The sequence below is a fragment of the Saccopteryx bilineata genome, chromosome 3 (genome assembly GCF_036850765.1).
Source record: "Saccopteryx bilineata isolate mSacBil1 chromosome 3, mSacBil1_pri_phased_curated, whole genome shotgun sequence".
In the NCBI taxonomy this organism is placed as follows: Eukaryota; Metazoa; Chordata; class Mammalia; order Chiroptera; family Emballonuridae; genus Saccopteryx; species Saccopteryx bilineata.
Genome location: NC_089492.1, coordinates 155,703,762 through 155,729,667, shown reverse-complemented (window position 1 = coordinate 155,729,667; position 25,906 = coordinate 155,703,762). Strand labels below are relative to the sequence as shown.

Sequence of the window (25,906 nt, the reverse complement as noted above, 5' to 3'; positions counted from 1 at the left end):
GTACACTGTCACTTGATTTTCACATCTCTAAAGTAGTTACAGCTGCTTGCCCACCTAAGAATATAATGAAGGAACATGAGATTAATGCAATGTGTTATTCTCATTACTATTAATTGTAATACATAAAATTTACTATAGCTTGAATCACTTACTAGTTTTCTAATTGCCTTGTCATGCAAATTTTCCATGTCACCTAAGACTGAATGTTGGGTAGAATAATCTGAAATACTGTTAAGTACCTGGGTTAATCATTGAGTGAATTATACTGGAGGTAACATTGTATATAGTAGGTTGTTGTTTTGTCTCACCCCGCTCACTATCTAAAGGCCTGTTTGGGAGGGAGTGTTAGCCATTTCCCTGATACCAGTGACATAATTATGCTGTGCTGGACTTTCCTGCAAGTGATGGACCTGCTTCACTGAATCTCACTTATTTTATCAATTAACCCTATGGCATTTTATTAAATTTAGGGGAGTCACTTTGGCACCTGAGTAGATATAAAAACAAAGAAGGCATTGACAGCCTACTGTTATCAGGGTGTTAAAATTACACAGCTATTATGGTTTCTGTTTTCATTTATGTTTTTGAAACTATTATTATGTTATATGTGTAACTTGGAAAAGAGACATTATAGCTGGTCATTCTTATTTAGCTAGTTCTGAACAGAAAAATAAATAGTTTGATATCCAAAATCAGGAAAATATTTTAAGCTTCCAGATAGACTTTGGAAGAACATTGTGATTGCTGTTATATATTTAGAAGTTGTAATACATTTTATAATATGTTTGGCTTTTAATATATAAATAAAACTAGGTACAGTAATTTTTCTTTTATTTAATATGATCAGGAAATTAGCTATTTCACAAAAGGGAATTTTCCAGATAAGGGAAACAATTTTAATTACAAATAATTAAAATTTAATTTTAATTACAAATAATTAAAAATACCACCACTTACTAAGCACCTCTTCTATATATGCAGGAAGCTGTCTGGGATCCTGATCCACACTACCACTTTTAATGTTAATGAAAACCTTATGAGGTAGTTAAGTATTTAATGTTGAAGAAACTAAGGTTGTACAAGGTCCTTCTTTGCCCAAACTCTTTTTCTACACTTTCAAAGATTATTTTTTTGGGTAACATTTTCTAAAATAAGTTATAGTTTCCCCAACCTTATATAGTAGTGTATGGTGAGTATAATTTAACCTTACAGTACCTTTTAAAGGATTGTCCTTTTTAGTATGGTTTTAGACTGTGATACTTCGACTGTGGCTCATAGTTAATTGAATGTCCCTGTACTGAATGGCCTGGCTATGCTTCACTCTGACGCCTGCCAGCTCCTTTCCTATCAAGATGTCTGTATGTGTCTTCCTCTAGCCTCTCTCTCATGACTTCCAACTAAACTCATGACTTCTGGCATAACTAAACTTGTTAGGCATGTGAATTTTAAAACTAAGGGCCATTGGACTCAGCATGAGAACCCATATGTACTTCCTACTAGGTAAAATCATGAATTTATGTCACTGATTTCTGCTCTTGAGAAGCTTTTTTTTGTTATTGTTGATTTCTACGTTTACAACTTTATTCCAGAAGATTGAGCTTGAATAGAAATCTGGCCCCTGGACTCAATAAGTGCAGTATTATATATAACTCAGTTGTGAACATTATACTTAGCTAATCTTATATGCTAGTCTTCTTTTAATCTAACAAGGATTTTAGAAGAGTTCGAATCTTGGTAAAACTTTTTTAAATTAGATAAAATGTTATGAATGAAAATTTTGCCTGTCACTGTTGATATTTTGCTATATTTAATGCATACTCTTGGTATTAAATCTATATGAAAAATTATTTTAGTTGGTAAAATACCAAATTAAAAAGAAATTAGTCATGAGTATGTATAGATTTCCTCTGTTTTAAAAAGTTTAATTTTTGCCTGATTTTTTAAAAGTATATTGAAGAGAAAGAAAGAAACCATCTGTTACTCTTTCCCACTGAACAACCATTAGGGTGCTGCTGATAACCTTGAGAAGCTTAAACAGTCCAAAAACAGGTTCTGCTGAAAGTACTTAAAATGCATGCTGAATATTTTGAAAATAGCACTTAATGCTGTGGTTCTCATCTGCTGTTCCATAAACCTTTCACTCGCAACTGCCAAATGCTGATCAGTGTACATATAAGAAGTATATTTGGCTGTAACAGTGTATGTTTCTGTGAAGAGGAACCTGTGAACTGAACATTCAGCTTGAGTGGGTTTTGTAATTCAATGTAAAGCAGTTACACTTTGGTCAAAAGAAAATCTTATGTATAGAGACTAAAGAAATAAGCCTCAAGTCTGTAACAAACCCAGGACAGGAAACAGTTGTCTTCAAATAGTGACCCAAGGCGAAAGAATGGCAGGGGAATCGTGCAGTCATTACCCATAGAATTTTATAGACATTATAACTCATTGTTATGCTAGAGTGGACACTGGGTTACAATTTATGCTACTATGTGTAGTATCATTGAGTCTTTTTTTCTTAACTTTAGTAGTAGTGGTAGTAGTAGTAGTAGTAGTATTGATTTTAGCGAGAGAGGAAGGGAGAGGGACAGGAATATCAATCTGTTCCTGTATGTGCCCTGATGGGGACTGAACCAGCCACCTCTGCGCCTCAGGATGAAGCTCTAACCATCTGAGCTATCTGGCCAGGGCTCATTGAGTCTTTTCATCCATTTACATGTGCCATCAAAAATTATTTTTCTCGGACCTGGCCGGTTGGCTCAGCGGCAGAGCGTCAGCCTGGCGTGCGGGGGACCCGGGTTCGATTCCTGGCCAGGGCACATAGGAGAAGCGCCCATCTGCTTCTCCACCCCCCCCTTCCTCTCTGTCTCTCTCTTCCCCTCCCGCAGCCAAGGCTCCATTGGAGCAAAGATGGCCCGGGCGCTGGGGATGGCTCCTTGGCCTCTGCCCCAGGCGCTAGAGTGGCTCTGGTCGTGGCAGAGCGATGCCCCGGAGGGGCAGAGCATCGCCCCCTGGTGGGCAGAGCGCCCCGCCCCTGGTGGGCGTGCTGGGTGGATCCCGGTCGGGTGCATGCGGGAGTCTGACTGTTTCTCCCCGTTTCCAGCTTCAGAAAAATACAAAAAAAAAAAATTATTTTTCTCAAAATCATGCTGTAAAAACGAAAAGGTTGAGTCGCTGGTATTTTGCATTTTCCTTTTTGAATTAAGCAGTATCAGTTATAAATTTTTTGGAGGCATTTCAGGTATATTAAGTAATATGAATACGGAATTGCACTTGCATTTACTAATGTCTTTATTTGAGAATTAAAAGTTAAGTCCTACATTACCATAGAATTTCAGGAAAAAAGCCAGCACTTTGATATATAACACTGCTGAAGTCTACCAATTACTTTTTAATTGGCATTTTAGACCTCATTCTGAAACGAGAATGTTTTATTCTCCTAAGTGTGAATATGCTATATGAAGTTTCTCTAATTGATTTGCTGTGCCCATTCCATTTGATGTATCATTTTTCACAATATTTCATAATTTGTGCTCACTTCTAATGAACAGAGTCGTTAGGACAGGCATGTCTAAGTACAGCTGACGGCTAACATTAGGGGCCAGATGCAGTTTATAAAGCATATGTGGAGAACAGTTTAAATAAATTAGCACCTGTACATTAGTCTTACTTGCTGGTAATTTATAAGCGAATCAGTAGAGATGACATTTAGGTAAGTCATTGATCAAGTTAACAGCTGCGAACCCACTGCCCAGCTGGGATACCTAATTAATTGGGATTGCATTCCTGACCCAATGCTTCTCCTGGGTTGAGTCTATAATCTTTTTATACTTTTGACACACACCTAAGAATATATTTAAATACTTTGCCTTCATTTCAGGGAACCTTTTAGTTACCAACATTCTAGTTAAAATCTTAAAAAGGAAATGAGAATTATCTTATTCCATGATTTATTTTGTAAAATTTGCATTCTTTATTTTTATCAATATTTTCGTATTGGATTTAGGTAAGCCTTACTTTACTAATAAATGTTTAAAGGATTCTATCACTACTTATCATTAAATGTATATAGATGATTTCCGACTTAGGGTAATGTTACATCTTAATAGACCTGTTGTTAAGTTGAAAATACCACAAGTCAGAAATAGTATGTTTTTAGAAAAAGACAATTACTATAGCTAACCTACTGAACATCATAGCTTAGCCTAGCCTACCTTAAACATGCTCAGCACACTTACCTTAGTCTTCAGTTGGGCGAAATCATTTCACATAATGAACATGTGGCAGTGTGTTGGTGGTTTATCCTCGTGATTGCGTGACAACTGAGAACTGTGGGCACTGTCACTGCCCAGCGTCGTAAGAGAGTATCCTATTGCTTGTCACTATCCTGGGAAAAGATCAAAATTCAGAGTATGGTTTCTACTGTTGTGTATTGCTTTTGCACCATTGTATAATTGGAAAAGTTAAGTTAACCATCCTAAGTTGGGGACTGTTTGTACTTTATCATTTTTTCCCAGAAGAAGCCGAGTTTTTTTGTTACTGTTTTTGTGACACCAACCATTGAACTGAAGCCATATATGTAACAATTTTTTCAAATGTGAGATGAGTTTAAAACACTAAGGACTTTGCCAAGTTGAATTTCATACAAATTCAATTACTTAATATAGGAATTGTTACAGTAGAACTTATAGGAAAATGTTCTTTGTTTTCTATTTCTGTGGCTCAGATTTTTTTCTGAGTGAATTTAAAACTGAAGGATTCAAGGCATCAACAACCTTAAATCAGAGTAAGGCATTGATTTGGTATATATTTCAGATGCACAGACATGGATGTTGATGTTTGAATACCAGTGTGGTAACTATAGGCTACATCCAAAGTCTGGTTCCTAGACTGAGAAAAGATCTCTTTAAACACAAATGCTAACCCTAAAATAAGTAAAAATATTAGGTTAGTAATGCTGTGTTGAAGCCTCTTAAAAAATCGAGTTCTAACAAACATACATATTTTTGTGTGTGTGCAAGGACTGGACTTCTTGTTTAAATACTAGTTTTTCAGGTAGATTGCCTATAAGTTAAAATGTACTTATTTTATTTTAGATAATCATGAAATTTTTCTTAATTCTATTGTGGTTGATAAACTTGGTCCAAGTGGGCCAAACCCCAGTTCAGATGTGAAATGCCAGTTTTCCTGGATAATTAAGGCACCCAAAGACATTTGCTGCTGGTGGTTTCCCCCTATTGCCTGGTGGGTGCCACACGAGCCAGAGTGGCACATAGCAGTGTTGGAGAGTCAAGTACCTCCTCCAGCGGTTCTCTGCCTGACTTAATTTCACCTATTGGAATATTTAAAGTCTGCATATTTTGTCATGCCAAATAGCTATTTCTGAATAATGTATCAGAAAACTGCTAAAAAAAAAAAAGACTGACCTATTTTAACACTTCTCTTTTCTTTTCTTTTTTAAATTGAGAGGCAGGGAGGCAGAGACAGACTCCCACATGCACCCAGGCCAGGACCCACCTCTCAAACCCCCTATCTGGGGCCGCTGCGTTGTTGCTTGGCAAGCAAGTCATTTTTTAACACCTGAGGCAAGGCCATGGAGCCATCCTCAGCACCCGTGGACAACTTGCTCAGACCGTCTGAGCCATGGCTGTGGGAGGGGAAGAGAGAGGAGAGAAAGAGAGAGAATGGGGAGGAGTGGAGAAGCAGGTGGTTCCTTCTCCTGTGTGCCCTGACCAGGAATCAAACCTGGGACTTCTGCATGCCTGTCTGACGCTCTGCTGCTGAGCCAATGGCCAGGGCTTTAACACTTTCTTTGCCTTTCATTTTCTTTTCTATCTGTACTCCTATACCTTTCTTGACAAAATCTCTACCTTTAATTAAAATTTTATGTGAAATTCTTATTTTAAATACCCTCTTTAGCTTTGTGTTGAATTAAAAAATTGTATTTTTAGTTATGGCATATTTTGAGAAGCCCTAACAACTCAATCAGCCCGTGGAAAACTCTTATCTTCCATGAAATGTTTCCCAGTGTGAGGCAGAGGCTATCAAGTGTAAGAATGAGGATGAGGTTGTCTACCATCGCCAAGGAAAGCTTGGGGAAGTCTCTTGAGGGTGTAGCTTTTGAGAAAAACTGCGTAAGGAAGCCAGAGGGGTGAATTCACGGGGGTAAGTGTCAAGATGGAGAGTTAAAATTATATTTGGAGGCCTTGGCCAGTTGGCTTAGTGGTAGAGTGTCATCGCAGCGTGTGGAAGTTCTGGGTTCAATTCTGGATCAGGGCACACAGGAGAAGCAACCATCTGCTTCTCTACCCCTTCCTCCCCTTTCTCTCTCTCTCTTCCGCTCCCCCAGCCATGGCTCATTTGAGCAAGTTGGCCCCAGGTGCTAAGGATGGTACCGTGGCCTCCCCTCAGGTGCTAAAAATTGCTTGGTTTCCAAGTAACGGAGCAGCAGGCCCATATGGACAGAGCATCCCATTATAGGGGGCTTACCAGGTGGATCCCCATTGGGGCACATGTGGGAATCTGCTCTCTCTGCCTCCCTATCTCTCAATAACTTAAAAAAGCCTGATTAGGCAGTGGCTCAGTGGATAGTGTGTCGGACTGGGATGTGGAGGACCCAGGTTTGAAACCCTGAGGTCGCCAGCTTGAGCATGGGCTCATCTGGTTTGAGCAAGGCTTACTTGCTTGAGCCCAAGGTTGCTAGCTTGAGCAAAGAGTCATTTGGTCTGCTGTAGCTCCTGGATCAAGGCACATATGAGAAAGCAATCAATGAGCAACTAAGGTGCTGCAGCAAAGAATTGATGCTTCTTATCTCTCTCCCTTCTAGTCTGTCTGTCCCTATCTGTCCTTCTCTCTGTCTCTGTCTCTTTCACGAGAGAGAGAGAGAGAGAGAGAGAGAGAGAGAGAGGTTGTGTGTGTTAGCACCTTCTTGTTTGAAGTAACACTTGAAAATTGTTAATAGCTAGTTTACCAACACAGTAGGCCCCACCCCTTATCTGCAGTTTCACTCTCCTCACTTTCAGCTACCTATCGACTGTCTGAATCCAAAAATATGAAATGGAAAATTTGAAATTGCTGTCCCACTCAACCTAAGTAGGGATGTGAGTCCCTTTGTCCAGCTCTGTTCTGTTTGCTCTCTTCTCATTAGTTACTTAGCTTCTTAGTTATCAGATCCTCTAGTCACTTAGTATCAGGTCTACTGCTGAGGTATCACAGTGCTTGTGTTTAGGTACCATTATTTTACTTAATAACGACTCCAAAGTGTAGGAGTGGTAATGCTGGCAATTCAGACGTGCCAAAGAGAGGCTGTAAACTTCACCATAGCTGTGTATGTATAGGGAAAAACAGCACGCATAAGGTTGGGTACCAGCCGTGGTTTCAGGCATCTACTGGGGGTTGTGGAACTAGGGACTACTTTCCTTACAACTTTTTTCTTTTGGGAGATGTGTATGTGGTAACTTATTCTTTCATTTAGAGCAACAGTAGTCAACCTTTTTATATCTACCGCCCACTTTTTTATCTGTTAGTAGTAAAATTTTCTAACCACCCACAGGTTCCACAGTAATGGTGATTTATAAAGTAGGGAAGTAACTTTACTTTATAAAATTTATAAAGCAGAGTTACAGCAAGTTAAAGCATATAATAATTACTTACCAAGTACTTTATGTCGGATTTTCGCTAAGGTTGGCAGAATAAATCTTTATAAAACAACTTACTATAGTTAAATCTATCTTTTCATTTATACTTTGGTTGCTCCGCTACCGCCCACCATGAAAGCTGGAATGCCCACTAGTGGGCGGTAGGGACCAGGTTGACTACCACTGATTTAGAATAATTTGAAATGAGGTGATGTATATGAAACTGTTAGTGTGATGCCTGGCACATAGTAGGCACTCAGTAGCTGTTAATCATAACCTTAACTGGTTTTTATGACAGTTGTTAATTAACCTTTATGTATGTTTTCAGAGAGCTATTGCTTACCTTTTTCCTAGTGGTTTGTTTGAGAAGCGAGCCAGGCCAGTAATGAAGGTAATTATCTTAATTAATATTTTTAAATTTTTATTTAGTTTTATGTTATAATAATTATTTAATATACTTTTAATTTTTTTTACAGCATCCTGAACAGATTTTTCCAAAACAAAAATGTAAGTTTGCTCAAGAGTGTAGTAAATAGTTCTTTTTGCTACAGTGTTATGTTATACATATAAGTAGTCACATATTGCAAAAATGAACTCGTATCATGGTGATCATGTAGTAGGTAAAAATATATATTTTATAACTAATACTGGAGATTACAACCAATCTCTTTAATTAAATAATATTAAAATTAGATCAAGTTAGAGTATATGCATATACTAATGTCACATTAATCTATTTGCATTCTAATAGGGCTTTGTGAGGAATAGTGTGGTACAGATCTACTGGAGAGTAGTTTAACTGTTTTATATGAACATTTTTAATGTATCTTCATTTTGAAAGTATCTTTTCACTGAATGTAGGTTTTTGGTTTTTTGTTATTTTATTGATGTAATCCCATTGTGTTTTATCTTGCATTTTTTCTAATGAGTGGTTAAATATCATTCCTATCTGGCCCTTGTTTTCTCTGGCTTCTTTTAAGACTTTAATTTTTTTTCTTTTTTCTTTTTATTTAATTGTGTTTATATGAATTCTAGGATTGCTCCAAATGCATCTACCCTTCCCCTTGTCCCCTCTACATCTCCCTTTCCTCCTTCTCTACAGCGCCCAACCCTCTTCCCTTCAGGTTTATCCCATCCTATCATCCCCTTTCCCTCTGTCCTCTTTTCCTCTGGTCCCTTTGATCCCTCCTCTGTCTCAATTCTGTTTCTCAGTTCACATTGTTCATTGGATTCCTCAAATGAGTGAGGTCATACGGTATTTTTCTTTCTCTGCCTGGCTTAGTTCAGTTAACATAATAGTTTCCAGGTCCATCAGTGTTGTTGCAAAAGGTAATATTGCCTTCTTTTTCATGGCCCTAATAGTATTTTATTGTATATATGTACTATTGCTTTTTAATCCACTCATCCACTGACGGACACTTGGGCTGTTTCTAGATCTTTGCTATTGTGAACAATGCTGCCATAAACATTGGGGTGTATTTCTTTTTTTCAGTCGGTGATATGGTGTTCTTGGGATATATTCCTAAAAGTGGGATGGCTGAGTCTAAATGCAGATCCATTTTTAATTGTTTGAGGAATCTCCATACTGTTTTCCACAGTGGCTGCACCAGTCTGCATTCCCACTAGCAGTGCAGGAGGGTTCCCCTTTCTCCACATCCTCCCCAGCACCTATCCTGTGTTATTTTGTTAATGAGCGCCATTCTGTCTGGTGTGAGGTGATATCTCATTGTGGGTTTAATTTGCATTTCTCTGATGATAAGTGACCTTGAACATTTTTTCATATGAGTATTGGCCATCTGTATGTCCTCTTTGGAGAAGTGTCTATTCAATTCTTTTGCCCATTTTTTGATTAGATTGTTTGTCTTCCTGGTGTTGAATTTTACAAGTTCTTTATAAATTTTGGTTATTAACCCCTTATCAGACGTATTGTCGAATATGTTCTCCCACTGTGTGGTTTGTCCTTTTTTTCTGTTCATATTGTCTTTAGCTATACAAAAGCATTTTGGTATGATATAGTCCCATTTGTGTATCCTGTCTTTTATTTCACTTGCCCGTGGAGATAAATCTGCAAATATATTGTTGCGAGAGCTGTCGGAGAGCTTACTGCCTATGTTTTCTTCTAAGATGCTTATGGTTTCATAACTTAGAGTCTTTTATCCATTTTGAGTTTTTTTTGTGAATGGTGTAAGTTGGTGGTCTAGTTTCATTTTTTTGCAGTTAGCTGTCCAATTTTCACAACACCATTTGATAAAGAGACTGTCTTTACTCCATTGTATGCTCTTACCTCCTTTGTCAAATATCAATTGTCCATAAAGGTGTGGGTTTATTTCTGAGTTCTCTGTTCTGTTCCATTGATTTGTATGCCTGTTCTTATGCCAGTACCAGGCTGTTTTGAGGACAGTTGCCTTGTAGTATAACTTGATATCAGTAAGTGTGATAACTCCCACTTGATTCTTCTTCTTCAAGATTGCTGAAGCTATTCATGTTCTTTTTTGGTTCCATATAAATTTTTGGAATATGAGTTCTGTTACTTTGAAGTATGTCATTGGTATTTTAATTGATATTGCATTGAATTTATACATTACTTTGTGTAATATAGACATTTTAATGATATTTAATCTTCCTAACCGTTAACACAGTGTATGTTTCCACTTGTTTGTATCTTCCTTGGTTTCTTTTATTAATGTTTTATAATTTTCCAAATACAAGTCTTTAACCTTCTTGGTTAAATTTACTCCTAGGGCCCTGGCTGGTTGGCTCAGTGGTAGAGCGTCGGCCTGGCCTGCAGAAGTCCCGGGTTCGATTCCCGGCCAGGGCACACAGGAGAAGCGCCCATCTGCTTCTTCATCCCTCCCCCTCTCCTTCCTCTCTGTCTCTCTCTTCCCCTCCCGCAGTGAGGTTCCATTGGAGCAAAGATGGCCTGGGCGCTGGAGATGGCTCCTTGGCCTCTGCCCCAGGCGCTAGAGTGGCTCTGGTCGCAACAGAGCGACACCCCGGAGGGGCAGAGCATCGCCCCCTGGTGGGCAGAGCGTCGCCCCCTGGTGGGCATGCTGGGTGGATCCTGGTCGGGCGCATGCGGGAGTCTGTCTGACTCTCTCTCCCCATTTCCAGTTTCAGAAAAATACACACACACAAAAAATTTACTCCTAGGTACTTTATTTTTTTGGTTGCAATGGTGAAGGGGATTGTTTTCTTAATTTCTCTTTTTGATTGTTCATTGTTGGTGCATAAAAATGCCTCTGATTTCTGAGTATTAATTTTATATCCTGCCACTTTGCTTAATTTATTTATCAGGTAGTTTTTTGACTGAGACTTTAGGGTTTTCTATATATAGTATCATATCATCTGCAAATAATGATAGTTTTACTTCTTCTTTTCCAATTTGGACGCCTTTTATTTCTTCTTCTTGTCTGATTGCTGTGGCTAGGCCTTCCAGGACTATATTGAATAAACAGTGGTGAAAAGGGGCAACTCTGCCTTGTTTCTCATCTTAAGGGGATTGCTTTTAACTTTTGCCCATTGAGTATGATGTTGGCTGTGGGTTTGTCATAGATGGCCTTTATCATGTTGAGGTATGTTCCCTTTATTCCCACTTTGCTGAGAGTTTTGATCATAAATAGGTACTGGATTTTATCAAACGCTTTTTCTGCATCTGTTGATATTATCATGTGGTTTTTCTCCATCCTTTTGTTTATGTGATGAATCACATTGATTGATTTACAAATATTGGACCATCCTTGCCTCCCCAGAATGAATCTCACTTGATCAAAATGTATACCTTTTTTATGTATTGCTGTGTCTGGTTTGCTAATATTTTGTTGAGCATTTTTGCATGTAAGTTCATCAGGGATATTGGCCTATAATTTTCTTTCTTTGTGTTGTCTTTGCCTGGTTTTGGAATCAGAATTATGCTCGCCTCATTAAAGAAGCTTGGAAGTCTTCCTTTCTCTTGAATTTTTTGAAATAGCTTGAGAAGGATAGGAGTATTTGGTGGAATTCACCTGTGAAGCCATCTGGCCCAGGGCTCTTGTTTGTTGGGAGTTTTTGATAACTGTTTTGATCTCATTTGTTGTAGTCAGTCTGTTTAGGTTTTCTGATTCTTCCAGATTGATTTTTGAAAGGTTATATGTTTCAAGGAATTTGTTCATTTCACTTCTTATGTTGTCTAATTTTTTGGCATACAGATCTTCATAGTATTTTCTTAGAATCCTTTGTATTTCTGTGGTGTCATTTACTTCTCCATTTTTATTTCTAATTTTATTTATTTGAGTCCTCTCTCTTTTTTTCTTGATGAGTCTGGTTAAAAGTTCATCGATCTTGTTTATCCTTTCAAAGAACCAGCTCTTGGTTTCATTGATCCTCTGTATTGTTTCTTTAGCCTTTATGTCATTTATTTCTGCTCTGATCTTTATTATTTCCTTCCTTCTACTACCTCTAGGCTTTACTTGCTGTTCTTGTCTACTTCTTTTAGATGCAGGTTTAAGTTGTTTATTTGAGCTTTTTCTAGCTTCTTAAAGTATGCCTGTAGTGCTATGAACTTCCCTCTCAGTACTGCTTTTGCTGTGTCTCATAAATTTTGATTTGTTGTATGCTTTTTGTCATTTGTTTCTAGGAATTTTTTTTATTTCTTCTTTGATATCATTGTTAATCCATTCGTTATTTAACAACCTGCTATTTAGTTTCCATGTGTTTGAGAATTTTGCGTTTTTCTGTTGTGGTTGATTTCTAGTTTTATGCCATTGTGATCAGAGAAAGTGCTTGATATGATTTCAGTCTTCTTAAATTTGTTGAGACTGCTTTTGTGCCCTAACATGTAGTCTATCCTAGAGAATGTAACATGAGCACTTGGAAAGAATTTATATTCTGCTGCTTTAGGTTGAAACGTTCTGAAGATATTTATTAAATTGAATTGATTTAGTTTGTCTTTTAATTCTGCTGTTTCTTTGTTAATTTTCTTTCTTGAGGGTCTATCTAGTGATGTTAGTGGGGTATTGAAATATCCTACTATTATAGTATTGCGTTGATCTTGCTCTTTATATCCATCAAAGTCTGCTTTATATATTTAGATACTCCTATATTAGGTGCGTAGATATTTATAATGGTTATATCTTTCTGTTGGATTGCTCCTTTTATCATTATGTAGTGACCTTCTTTATCTCTTACTATAGCCTTTGTTTTAAAGTCCATTTTGTCTGATATAAGTATTGCTACCCTGGCCTTTTCTTCATTTCCATTTGCATGAAATATTTTTTTTTATCCTTTTACCTTCAGTCTTTGTGTATCTTTTGTTTTGTGGTGTGTCTCTTGTAGACAGCATATGTATAGGTTCTGTTTTTTTAATCCATGCAGCTACGCTATGTCTTTTGATTGGCTCATTTAATCCATTTACATTTAAGGTTATTATTTATATATAGTTGTTATTGCCATTCTATTCTTTAAAGCTTTATTCCTCTTTTACTATATTCTTTCCCTTTTTGTTCTGTTTACAACAGGCCCCTTAACATTTCTTGCAGCATTGGTTTGGTTGTAATGAATTCCTTGAGTTTTTTGTTTTTGGGTTTTTTTTGGTCTGGGAAGCTTTTTATTTCTCCTTCAATTTTAAACTATAGCCTTGCTGGATAAAGAAGTCTTGGTTGTAGGCTCTTGTTCTCCATTACTTTTAATATTTCTTGCCATTCCCTTTGGGCCTCAAGTGTTTCTGTTGAGAAGTCAGATGTCATCCTTATGGGGGCTTCTTTGTAGGTGATAACCTTTTTTTCTCTAGCAGCTTTTAATATTTTCTCTTTATCTCTTAGGTTTGGTATTTTAATTATGATGTGTCTTGGTGTAGACTTCTTTGGGTTTCTTTTTAATGGAATTCTCTGTGTCTCTTGAACTGTGTGACTTTCTGCATCAATTTAGGGAAATTTTCAGCTATGATTTAATTGAACAAGGTCTCTATCCCTTGTTCTTTTTCTTCTTCAGGAACCCATATGATGCGGATGTTGTTTCTCTCTCAGTTGTCACAGAGTTCTCAGAGTTTTCTCAGATTTTTTCAGCCTCTTTTCTTTTTGCTGCTCTGCTTCTGTGTTTTCGTTTATCTTGTCTTCTACATTGCTGATTCAATTCTCTGCTTCATCTAGCCTGCTATTAATTGCTTCTAGTGTAGTCTTCATTTCTGATATTGTATTTGTCATTTCCGACTGGTTCTTCTTTATTATTTCAATATCCTTTTTGATGCTTGTAATCGCTTTGTTTATGTGCTCATTATGTCCTTTGTTGTTGTTCTAAGATCTTTCAGCATTCTATAATCATTATTTTAAACTCTGCATCTGGTAGTTTGGTTATTTTCATATCACTCAGTTCATTTTTCTGGAGGTTTCTCTTGTTGATTCATTTGGATTGCACTTCTCTGTCTTCCCATTATGTCTCTGTGTTTGGGTGTGTTTTTTTAAAGCTGGTTAAGTCTAGGATTGGTATTGTCTGCCTCCAATTTTCAGTTGTGTTATTTCTAGGCCCAAGAGGGTTGGCATCAGCTGTTGTTTGTAATCCATTGTCGGATTTGGCTTTTCTAAGACTTTGATTTTTAAATCATAAATAAAATCTTAAGTAAAACATACAAAAGGTTTAAGTTTTTCAGGAAATAATATATTTACTATTTTCTCATTTACATTTGAAACCTCTTATTTAGTTTGAGTTGGTGGTAGTTGTGGGTTAATTTAAAATGTATTAAAGCAAGATATTATTTCTTAAAAACACTCAAAATATAAATTTATACTTATTCATTGTTCTTTTGCTGTAACCCTAGAAGTGCTTTTTTTTGCATATATATCTATTCCTTTTTTTTTTTTACATAATCCTATCCTGTTGCATTATCAGAGGTTTTTTGTGTGTGTGTTGATTTCTTTATGTAAGAACTTAAACTTCCTAAAAAATCTGAATGCGGAATATTTTTGTATCTCTACAGGCTTTTCCTCTCAATACACTAAAGTTTAACAGACTTTTAAAAATAACTTGCCTTTGAGTCTAAAACATTAAAGATAGTTTTCATTGAAGCAATGTGCTGTTGCTTCTCTGATTAAAAGATGAAACATTTCAGATTGAGTGAAAGTAAAAATTCTGTTTAAGTGATAAAAATATTAGGAAAAATAGAGATATATGTATATACAGATTGATGACAGAAGCAAGAAGTGGCCCCTAATACTAGACAAAATGGAATTCAGAGAGATTGGGGAATGGTTTGATGATACAAGAATGTTAGTTTATATTGATAAAACCTAATATCTGTTAAGTGAATTAGATGACCATGAACCTTTTTGCACCAAGCATCTAACATTGAAATGTTTAAAGCAAAAGATGTTAACTAGTTTCTAAAGAATTTGAATAACACAGCATGATTTTACAGCTACAGATACAAGTGCAAAGAATACATTTGATATGCAGATGCCAATGGAAAAGCCATTGGAAAATTAATAAAAATACCATGGTATATGTAATAGTGAAAACCTAACAAATTGCAAAAAGTAAGTATTATATAGATTAAAGTTAGCAGAACCGTAAAACTGTTGGGTTAAAGAGGAACAAAATTGAGATTACAGACTATTTATAAATATAGATGGGGCAAAAGTAGGGTTACAGTTGTTCATATGGAAAATAATATAATAATTAATAAAGAATGAAAGAATAAACTCTTTTGCATACTTACAACTGTAACCCTACTTTTGTCCCACCATGTATAAGGTACTCATACAACTTGATAACAAAAAATAATCTGATTAAGTATTGCGCAGATGACGTGAAGAGACATTTCTCCAAAAAAGATAATACAGATGGCCAATAGACATATGAAGAGATGCTCAACATCACTAATCATCAAGGAAATACACATCAAAACTGCAGTGAAATACCATCTTGCACCTGTCAGAATGGTTGTCATGAAAGAGTTCTCAGAATAGCAAGTGCTTGCAAGGATATGCAGAAAAAGGAACCCTTGTGCACTATTGATATGACTGCAAATGAGTGTAGCCCTGTGGAAAACAGTCTTTGAAAAACTAAATCTGCATAAGACTCAGCAGTACTTCTAGGTATTTACCCATAGAAGTGAAAACACTAATTCAAAAAGATATGTGCACTACTGTGTTCATTGCAGCATTAAAATAGCCAAGATATGGAAGCAACATAGGTCCATCGATAGATGAATGAATAAAGAAGATGTAGTGTATAATGAATGGATAAAGAAGGATTGGTGTAGATATGTATACAATGCAGTATTATTCAGCAATTAAAAAAAAGAATCAAATCCTGCCATTTGCAACAACATGGATGGACCCAGCGAGTATTATGCTAAATAGAATAAGCTAGACAGAGAAAGGCAAATGTAAGGCCTGTAGCCATGGCCACCATCACAGCTACCTGGCCTGTGTAGGTTCGAATTTGATTTGGATAGATGGTAATGAAACAACGGAGCCAAGAACTGGTGGGCCATTACATTTAATCCTAGCTCGCACCCAGCAGTCGAGAAATACACACAGTGGGACAATTCCCTTTCTATCCAAGGCTCCCAGAGCCACTGACTTACCAAGTTTCCTAGAATCAAAGGTTTCTACCTCACCAGCCTTATTCACCTCTGTTCCCCATTGTAAAGCCAGAAGGCAAGGCCAGGGCCACTATCACAGCAGCCTTCTGGCCCATGCAGGTTCGCATTGGATTCGGACAGTCGGTAAAGAAACAACGGAGCACAAACTGGTGGGCCATGTCTTTAATCCTAGCTTGCACACCTGGCAGGCAAGTAAAAACACACACTGGGCTCCAAAACCCAATCACATTCAGTGCTCACAAAGCCACTGACTTATCCGAATTTCCTAGAATCAAAGGTTTCTAGCTCACCAGCCTTATTCTCCTCAGTTCCCCATCTCCTTCCTTATCCCAGATACAAACTCTACACAAACTGGCATCTCACTCAGTACTCCACCATCTTGGCTGCTTCTCCTGGCCTACTCCACGTGGCCTCCTTCTGCTCTCCTCTCTGCTCTCATGCTAATCATCCCAGGAACCAAGAGCACAAACTCTCATTCCGTCCCCATTTTATAGTGTAGAAATCCAAACCCTTAATCCAATATACAAAACAGGGAAGTCTCTAATACAAAGTCACCCTCTGAGGCATGATAGGATTGTACCGCCCTACATCAAAAAGGGTAGGAGAGGCTTAATCCCAAAACCAAGCCCCAGGCTACAAGGATTCTGCCTGCTTTAGCCCACCCCAACACACATTAATATCACCTGGGCGAGGGCCTCCTCGTGTTATCTTTAACAAAGTGAGCATAATACATTTTATCTGCCCAACACCCATCTTCTTCTCTCTACACAAACTGCACAAACTGGCTTCTCCTTCTGCACTCCACCATTTTGGCTGCCTCTCCTCTGTAATGCTAATTTCAGGAACTGAGAGAGAGAGAGAGAGAGAGAGAGAGCCCCAGTCTCCCTTATTTTATCATAGAAATTAAAACCTTTAAGCCAATATACAAATAAGGAAGTTCCTGATACAAAGCCACTTATCTGAGGCATAATGGGATTCCTCATAAGAGTGTATCACCCTACATCATGCAACAGTCAGGGGTGTGGGAAAAAACTTAGTTTTGAAAAGATGTTAGTATTAAAAGGGTGGGAAAGGCTTAGTCTTAAAAACTAAGCCTTAGGCTCTAATGACTTTGCTGGCTTACAGCCTGTCCCCCACACCCAATGAAAACTATAAGTGAGCAAACATATATCATATTTACAAACTTATTTAACCGACAGGCAAATAACACATGATTTCACTTAATTGTGGATTTTTTTTTAAATCCAAACAAAACAAAAACAGATTCATAAAAACAAAGAATAAACTGATGCTTGCCGAAGGGGAGGTAGGAAGAGGGCTGGGAGAAAAACAGGAAGGAGAAAATAGTCAATAGTACAGGGCTGGACAAAAGTAGGGTTATAGTTGTGAGTATGCAAATGAACTTTATTCTTATATTTTTATAAATTATTGTATTATTTTCCATATGAACAACTGAGTCTCAACTGCTTATTGAATATATCATTTACAAATATATTCTCCTATTCAGTAGGTTTTCTTTTGGTGGTTTGTTGTTTTTGACAGAGACAGACAAACAGGGACAGGTAGGGACAGACAGACAGGAAAGGAAAGAGATGAGAAGCATCAACTCAGAGTTGCAGCTCCTTAGTTGTTTATTGATTGCTTTCTCATGTGCCTTGACAGGAGTGGGGGGGGGGGGCTCCAGCATAGTGAGGGACCCCTGCTTATGCCAGCAATCTTGGGCTTGGGCTCAAGCCAGCGACCATGGGGTTATGTCTATGATCCCACACTCAAACCATCAATCTTGTGCTCAAGCTGGTGAGCCTGAGTTCATGCTGACAACCTCGGTTTTCAAACCTGGGTCCTTTGAGTTCCAGTCCAACACTATCCACTGCGCCACCACCACCTGGTCAGGCTTCTTTTGGTTTTGTTGATAGTATCCCTCACTATATAGATGCTTTTTAGTTTGTTGAAGTCTCATGTGTTTATTTTTGCTTTTATTTTCATTGCCTGAGGAGACATACCCAAAGAGATATTATTAAGACTGATGTTAAATAATTTTTTACCTATGTTTTTTTCTGGGAGTTGTGTGGTTTCGGGTCTTACATTTAAGACTTTAATTTATTTTGAATCTATTTTTATATATAGTTTAAGAGATTGGTCCTATTTTATTTTTTTACATATGTTCAGTAGTCCCAGTTTCACTTGTTTAAGAGACCATCATTTCTCCATTGTGTATTTTTCCCTCTTTGTCTTAGATCGGTTGATTACATTGGCAAGGGTTTATTTCAACTTTGTTCTTCCTTGTCAAGATTGTTTGGGCTATTTGTGTTTTTTTGTAAATCGTATAAATTTTAGGATTATTCTAGTTTTGAAAGGAATGCCACTGGTATTTTGATAGGGATTGCATTGAATCTGTAGATTACTTTATGCAGTATGGTTGTTTTAATGAAAATAATACTTTCTAAGAGCATGGTATATCCTTCCATTTATTTGTGCCCTCTTCAATTTCTCTCTCTTCAGTGTCTTACAGTTTTCAGAGTACAGGTCTTTCATCTCCTTGGTTAAATTTATTCCTAGGTATTTTATTCTTTTTGATATACTTATAAATGGGATTGTTTTCTTAATTTCTTTTTATGATTATTATTAGTGTGTAGAAACATGATGGATTTCTATGTATTAATTATGTATCCTGCCACTTTATTGTATTTATTTTAACAGTTCTTTGGTGGAATCTTTAAAATTCTCTATATAGTATGTAATCTGCAAATAGTGATACTTCTACTTCTTTCCAGTTTGGATGTCTTTTACTTTTTTTTCTTGTCTGTTAGCTTTGGCAAGTAGTCCCCTATTATGTTGGATAATAGTAGTGAGAATGGGTATCCTTGTCTTGTTTCAGATCTTAGAAAAAAAGCATTCATCTTTTCAGCATTGAGTATGATGTTAGCTGTGGGCTTTATCATTTTGAAATAAGTTTCTTTTATATTCACTTTGTTGAGTTTTTATCATAAATGAATGTTGAAGTTTGTCAAATTCTTTTCTGCATTTGTTGAGATGATCATAGGTTTTTACCCTTGGATTTGTTGATGTTATGAATCACATAAATTGTTTTGTAGGTTTTGAACCATTTTTGCCTCCATTGATAAATATCCCATTTGATCATGGAGTATGATCTTTTAATATTAGTGAATTTGGTTTAGTAGTATTTTGTTGAGAATTTTTACATCTGTGTTTATCAGAGAAATTGGCCTATAATTCTTTTTTTTTTTTTTTTTTTTTTTGTAGTGTCTGTCTGGTTTGGGTATCTGGATAATGTCAACTTCAGAGTATGAGTTTGGAAAAGTTCCTTCCTCTTCAATTTTTTGAAATAGTTTGAGAAAGATAGGTATTTATCATTTTTGAATGGTAGAATTCACCTGTGAAAGCATTTCGTCCTGGACTTTTCTAATTGTTAGGAGTTTTTTGATGAACTTTGCTTCAATTTAGTTTTGATTTCTGCTTTAATTTAGTTGCTAGTCATATGTCTGTTCATAATACCATTTTCTTGTTGACTTAGTCTTGAAAGATTGTATGTTTCTAGAAATTTTCCATTTCTTCTAGATTGTCCAATTTTTTGGCATATAATGATTCTTAGTATTCGTTAATGATCTTTTGTATTTCTGTGGAGTCAACTATAATCTCTTTTATTTCTGATTTTATTTATTTGGGCTCTCTCTTTTGCTTGGCGAGTATTGCTAGAGGTTTGTCTATTCTTGCAGAGAATCAGCTTTTTGTTTCATTGATCTTTTTAATTGTTTCCCCTTCAATCTTTATTATTACCTTCTTTCTACTTACTTTGGGATTCAGTGTCTGGTGAGTGCCTGCTTCTTGGTTCATAGACAGCTAAGTCTTCTCCTGTGTCCTCATGTGGTAGAAGGACCAGGAATCTCTTTGGGATTCCTTTTATGAGAGCACTAATCCTATTCAAGAGGGCAAAACCTTAATTAGCTCCCAAAGATCTCACATGCAAATACCAGCACTCTGGGGATTAGGCTTCAATATATGAGTTTTGGGAAAGACACAGATACTCAGTTTATAGCAAATATATAGTATAAACATAGGTTAAAAATACTTGTGCTTTTAAAAACATGTAAAAAATCTCATATTTCAGTAGGTATAGATATGTAAGTGTACTACAGGAGTCCAGAACAATGGACTCTGCCTTGCCTTTGGTGAGAAAATTCTAATACTTAACCTCTAGAAGAGGAGTGAGCAAAAGCAGTATTTGGAGGGAAATTTATAGTATTGAATGCATATATTACAAGAGATGAGAGATCTAAAATTAATCGTTGAAGCTTCTATCTTAGGAAACTAGAATAGAGCAAATTACATTCAAAGTAAGCAGAAGAAAAGAAGTAATAAAAATTAGAGCAGAAATCAGTGAAATTTAAAGCAGGAAATCATTGGAGAAAATCAACAAAACCAAAAGCTGGTTCTTTGAAAATATCAGTAAAATCTAGAAGTCTCTAGCCAGGCTAACTAAAAAAGTTAAAAATAAAAAAATAAGGAGAGAGGATATACATTACTAACATCAGAAATGAAAGAGGCAACCCTGCTGCATATGCCATGGACAGTAAAGGGAGAACCAAGGCTACTGGGAACAGCGCTGTGCCCACAGATTTAATAGCCTAGATGAAATGGATCAGCTCCTTGAAAAACACCATACACAAATGTACCAAAACTTACATGAGAATAAGAGATAATTTGAATAGACCTATACCCATTAAAGAAATTTAATCACTAATTAATAACTTAGAAGCCGATGAGTTTGATCATGGCTTTTTAGATATAACATCAAAGGCATGATCCATAAAAAATAGAATTGATAAGATGATTTCCTTAAAATAAAAAAGTTCTGTTCTGCAAAAGACAATGTCAAGACTATGAAAAGATAAGCCACAGAGTGGTAAAAATAAAGTTCTTGGGAAAAGAAGTCTCTGGTAAAAGACCATTATCCAAAATATACAACTCTTGAAACTCAACAGTAGAAAACAACACAATTTAGAAATGGGCCAAAGACCCTTTTAACAGACACCTGACTAGAGAGGCTGTATATACATATGAAAAGATGCTCCACATCAGGGAAATCCAAATTAAAGCAATAGCAATATACCACTACACACCCCGTAGAGTGGCCAAACTTCAAATACGGACACCACCAATTATTGTAAGGTTTTGTAACAATAGGAATGAATACATTGTTGGTGGGAATGCACAATAGTGTAGCTACTTTGGGAGATAGTTTGGCAGTTTTACAGAACTGAACATTTTTACCATACAATCCAGCAGTGTGCTCTTTGCCCAGAGGAGTTGGAAATATTTCTTCACATAAACCTGACATATGTTTATAGCAGCTTTATTCATATGTGTCAAAACCTAGAAGATGCCCTGTAACTGGTGAGTTGATAATTAAACTGATATATTCAAATATGTAATGGAATATTGTTCAGCCCTAATGAGCTATCAAGCCATGGAAAGACATAGAGCAGCGGTTCTCAGCCTTTCTAATGCCGTGACCCCGCAGTATAGTTCCTCATGTTGCGGTGACCCCAAACCAAAAAATAATTTTGGTGGCTACTTCATAACTGTAATTTTGCTACAGTTATGATTCGGAATGTAAATACCTGATATGCATTATGTGTTTTCCGATGACTTTAGGCGACCCACTGGGGTCGCGACCCACAGGTTTAGAACCGCTGACATAGAGGAAACTTAAATGTGTATTGTTAAGTGAAAAAATACAACCTGAAAAGGTTGCATGTATGATTCCAACTATATGACTTTCTGAGAAAGAACTCTGCAGACAATAAAAAGGTTACTGGTCACCAGGAGTTGGGTAGGTAGGGAGGAATGAATAGGTGGAACACAGAGGATTTTTAGGGCAGTGAAACTACTGTTTACTATAATGGTAGATATGTGTCCAAACCCATAGAATGGGCAACACCAAGAATGAACCGTAATGTAACCATGGACTTTGAGTGATAATGATTGGAAATCTGCGTATCTTCCTCTCAGTTTTGCTGTGAACCTGAGACTGCTCTAAAAAATAGTCTACTTAAACAATAATAAAAGAGTTTATTACTTATGTAATTAATGTTATAGAAAACATAGATAACTGAAGAAGTTATCAAGAACAACAAAAGCTAAAATACAAATAAAATTTAAAAAATACATGAGATTTATATAGAAAATTATAAAACTTAATAGGTCAGTCACAAGTAAAAATATAAATAGCTGGAAAATGATTTCATGTTTGTGTAAGGAAATATTGCAAGCTATTTTTATATAATTTTAATCAAAGCCCAGATAGGACTTTTAGGAGAAACTTGTAAAGTTTATCTGAAAAAAATAAATGTGTGACAATCAGCAAGAAGTTTTTTAAAAGAAATAAAAACAATAAAGGAAGCTTAGATGACCAGGTATCAAAATCAACAAAAAGCTGATTTTAATTAAATGGTGGTAGTGTTGCAGAATAGATCAAGTTGCAGGCGTCCCCAGACTACGGCCAGCGGGCCGCATGTGGTCCCCTGAGGCCATTTATCCGGCTCCCTGCCGCACTTCTGGAAGGGGCACCTCTTTCATTGGTGGTCAGTGAGAGGAGCACTGAATGTGGCGGCCCTCCAACAGTCTGAGGGACAGTGAACTGGCTCCCTGTGTAAAAAGTTTGGGGACCCCTGATAGGGTATTTTGTGTCAACATATGTTTAGGCCATATTTTGTAAGTTCTAAGACACAATTTTTCAAATTTTAACATCTTTGACAACAGGATTCATTATACAAGTAATGTAAACTATGAAGTATGCATCAGCTTTTTTTCTTTGTAAAAGATGCATAATGGGGTATCTTAAAATCTGTGACATATTAGGTTGAATGAAATCAAGTATATGTATGTACAAAGTATGCATTTACTTGCGTACATTCTGAAATCAAGTATACACATGCTCAGACACTCTCACACTCACATGAAATGAAACCCAATTCAAAAATCCCTCTAATCTCTATGTAAAGTTGTATCTGCAACCATGTTTGTCTTTCTTGCTCACTTTCTGACTGCGTTAACAATACAGTGAAAATTGATTGCATAGTAAAGTTATGAATATTGGAAAATATGTAAGATTTTATAAAGTCTATGAAACTGATGTTGGAGAAGTATTTAATTCATCCACAAGCCATCGGCAAATAAACTTGTTTTATTTTTTCAAGCTAAACTACCCATCAGGATTTTTTTCACTATTTACTGTGAATGTGTGTGTGTGTGTGTGTGTGTGTGTGTGTGTGTGTGGTGTGTGTGAGAGAGAGAGAGAGAGAGAGAGAGAAAGAGACAGAGAGAGGGACAGATAGGAACAGACAGGAAGGGAGAGAGATGAGGAGCATCAATTCTTCGTTGCAGCTCCTTAGTTGTTCATTGATTGTTTTCTCATATGTGCCTTCACCAGGGGAGGGCTGAAGCGGGGGACTACAGCAAAGCAAATGATCCCTTGCTCACGCCAGCAACCATGGGGTCATATCTATGACCCCACGCTCAAGCCAGTGACCGTAGGGTTTCGAACCTGGGTCCTCTGTGTCCCAGTCCTATGCTCAATCCAATGGGCCACCACCTGGTCAGGCTATGACATTTTTATTGTCTCTTTAAGTGTATTCACTTAAAGTGGCCCATATATGTAATGCCAGTTCTCAGAGAACGATGACTTGCATATTCTGTAGGTGGTATTTCAACAGAAAGAGTATAGTATTTAAAAAACTAATGGATAGACCTGACCAGTGGTAGTGCAGTGGATAGAGCATCACCTGGGATGCTAAGGGCCCCAGTTCAAAACCCCGATGTCCCAGCTAGAGCTCGGGGTCCTTGACTTGAGTGTGGTGTCACCAGCCTGAGCATGGGATCATGTACATCAGTGGTAGTCAACCTGGTCCCTACCGCCCACTAGTGGGCATTCCAGCTTTCATGGTGGGCTGTAGCAGAGCAACCAAAGTATAAATAAAAAGATAGGTTTAACTATAGTAAGTTGTTTTATAAAGATTTATTCTGCCAAACAATGAAAATCTGACATAAAGTACTTGGTAAGTAATTATTATATGCTTTATCTTGCTGTAACTCTGCTTTATAAATTTTATAAAGTAAAGTTACTTTCCTACTTTATATTCAATAAATCACCATTACTGTGGAACCGGTGGGCGGTTAGAAAATTTTACTACTAACAGAGAGACAAAAGTGGGCAGTAGGTATAAAAAGGTTGACTACCCTGATCTACATGATGCCAAGGTCACTGGCTTGAGGACCCTGCCCCAATCAAGGCACTTATGAGAAGCAATAAATGAACAACTAAAGTGCTGCAACTACTAGTTGAGGCTTCTTATCTCTGACTTCCTCTTTCTTTCTGTCTCTGTAAAACAAAACAAAACAAAAATCAGTGGGTAATGACTCACTTTGCTGGGCAAAATACTGGGAAAACTCTCCCAGTTTCATACCTATTTAGTGCAGTTCAATGTGGGCTCATGCACATATTTTTTAGGGCTCTTTAGGTAGCTATACAGTATAGCTTCTACAGGCTCGTCACTGACTGATGGCCTACTAGAACAGGGTTTCTCCACCAAACTGCCGGTTTCCTTCAACTGCTTATCCCACTGAGTAATGTTATTCCTATGTGGTGGCGCTTCGTTATAAACGCACCGATATTCACGTTGCACTTTGGTCCCGGATTTGAATTTAGTGAGCCACAGAACACTGAACTTCCCTCTGTACCGTCCACATCTTGACTGGCATGGCCATGGGCTGCTCCGCTGTATACACAGTGTTACATCATCATCTGCACATGCACACATGCTGCCACATCATCCTACAGAAACTGGGAGGGTTTTCCTTTTATTTGGTGCAGATTTCACATTTCTGTCGTCTTTTGTTGCTTTCCTGTGACTGGTCAAAAGTGCACCATGACTTGATGGACACACTGTAATATCAGCTAACAGTAATGCAGACCCAACTGAACAGCAGTCATTGTTTCTGTAGTTTAAGATACCTCAAATGCTGTAATTTTAACTGTACTTCATTATCTCATTCAGTGGAGAATGACTTTGAAATAATTTTCTTTTCTAAAAATATTTTAGGGCCTCAAATTTAAGTAAAGTGGAATGGATCTAAAACAATCACATTTTCAGAACAAAGACTTAAAGAATCACTTTACAATGTTTATAATTCTGGATCTTTGGGAGGTACTTAGCATCTTAAGTAACTTTGATGCTTTTAGTTGTTACTGAATTATACTGTTATAACCCACATGAATTGTTCTAGCCCATATGAATATTTATATCCTTATATGAATTATATTATAATTTAAAAAGAGAGTTCATTTCTTTTTATTGAGTAATGATTTACATACATAAAATTCAGTTCTTCAGTGTATGGCTTTATGAATTTTTCCTCTGCATTCCCCCATGTAACCAACACCAGAACAGGGCACAGAATATTTTCACTGTCCCAGAGAGTTCCCTCTGCCACTTCCCAGACACACCACTACCCTGGCTGATGTCAACACAGAAACATAATTTCTTTTAAAATAGTTTTTAAATAATTTCTATTAAATTTGCCCCCCTTTAATCCAGTTAGCCTAATCCTTTAGCAAATATGAGAAACCAGGCCATAAGCCCAGCACTGCTGTGTGGACAGGAACCTTCCCCTGAAG

General features: G+C 37.0%; 1 protein-coding gene across 2 annotated transcripts in view; it reads left to right on the top strand.

Moving 5' to 3' along the window:
- The window catches only part of MRPS9 (mitochondrial ribosomal protein S9), a 64,554-nt gene that overhangs the window by 13,848 nt on the left and 24,800 nt on the right, over nt 1-25,906 (top strand). Inside the window, exons 3-4 of one of the 2 annotated variants that reach the window (XM_066267867.1) lie at nt 7,963-8,025; nt 8,111-8,141. The exons of the other annotated variant lie outside the window; for it this stretch is intronic. Coding sequence (XP_066123964.1) covers nt 7,963-8,025; nt 8,111-8,141 — 94 coding nt within the window. The remainder of the gene's footprint in view (nt 1-7,962; nt 8,026-8,110; nt 8,142-25,906) is intronic. 2 annotated transcript variants of the gene reach the window in all.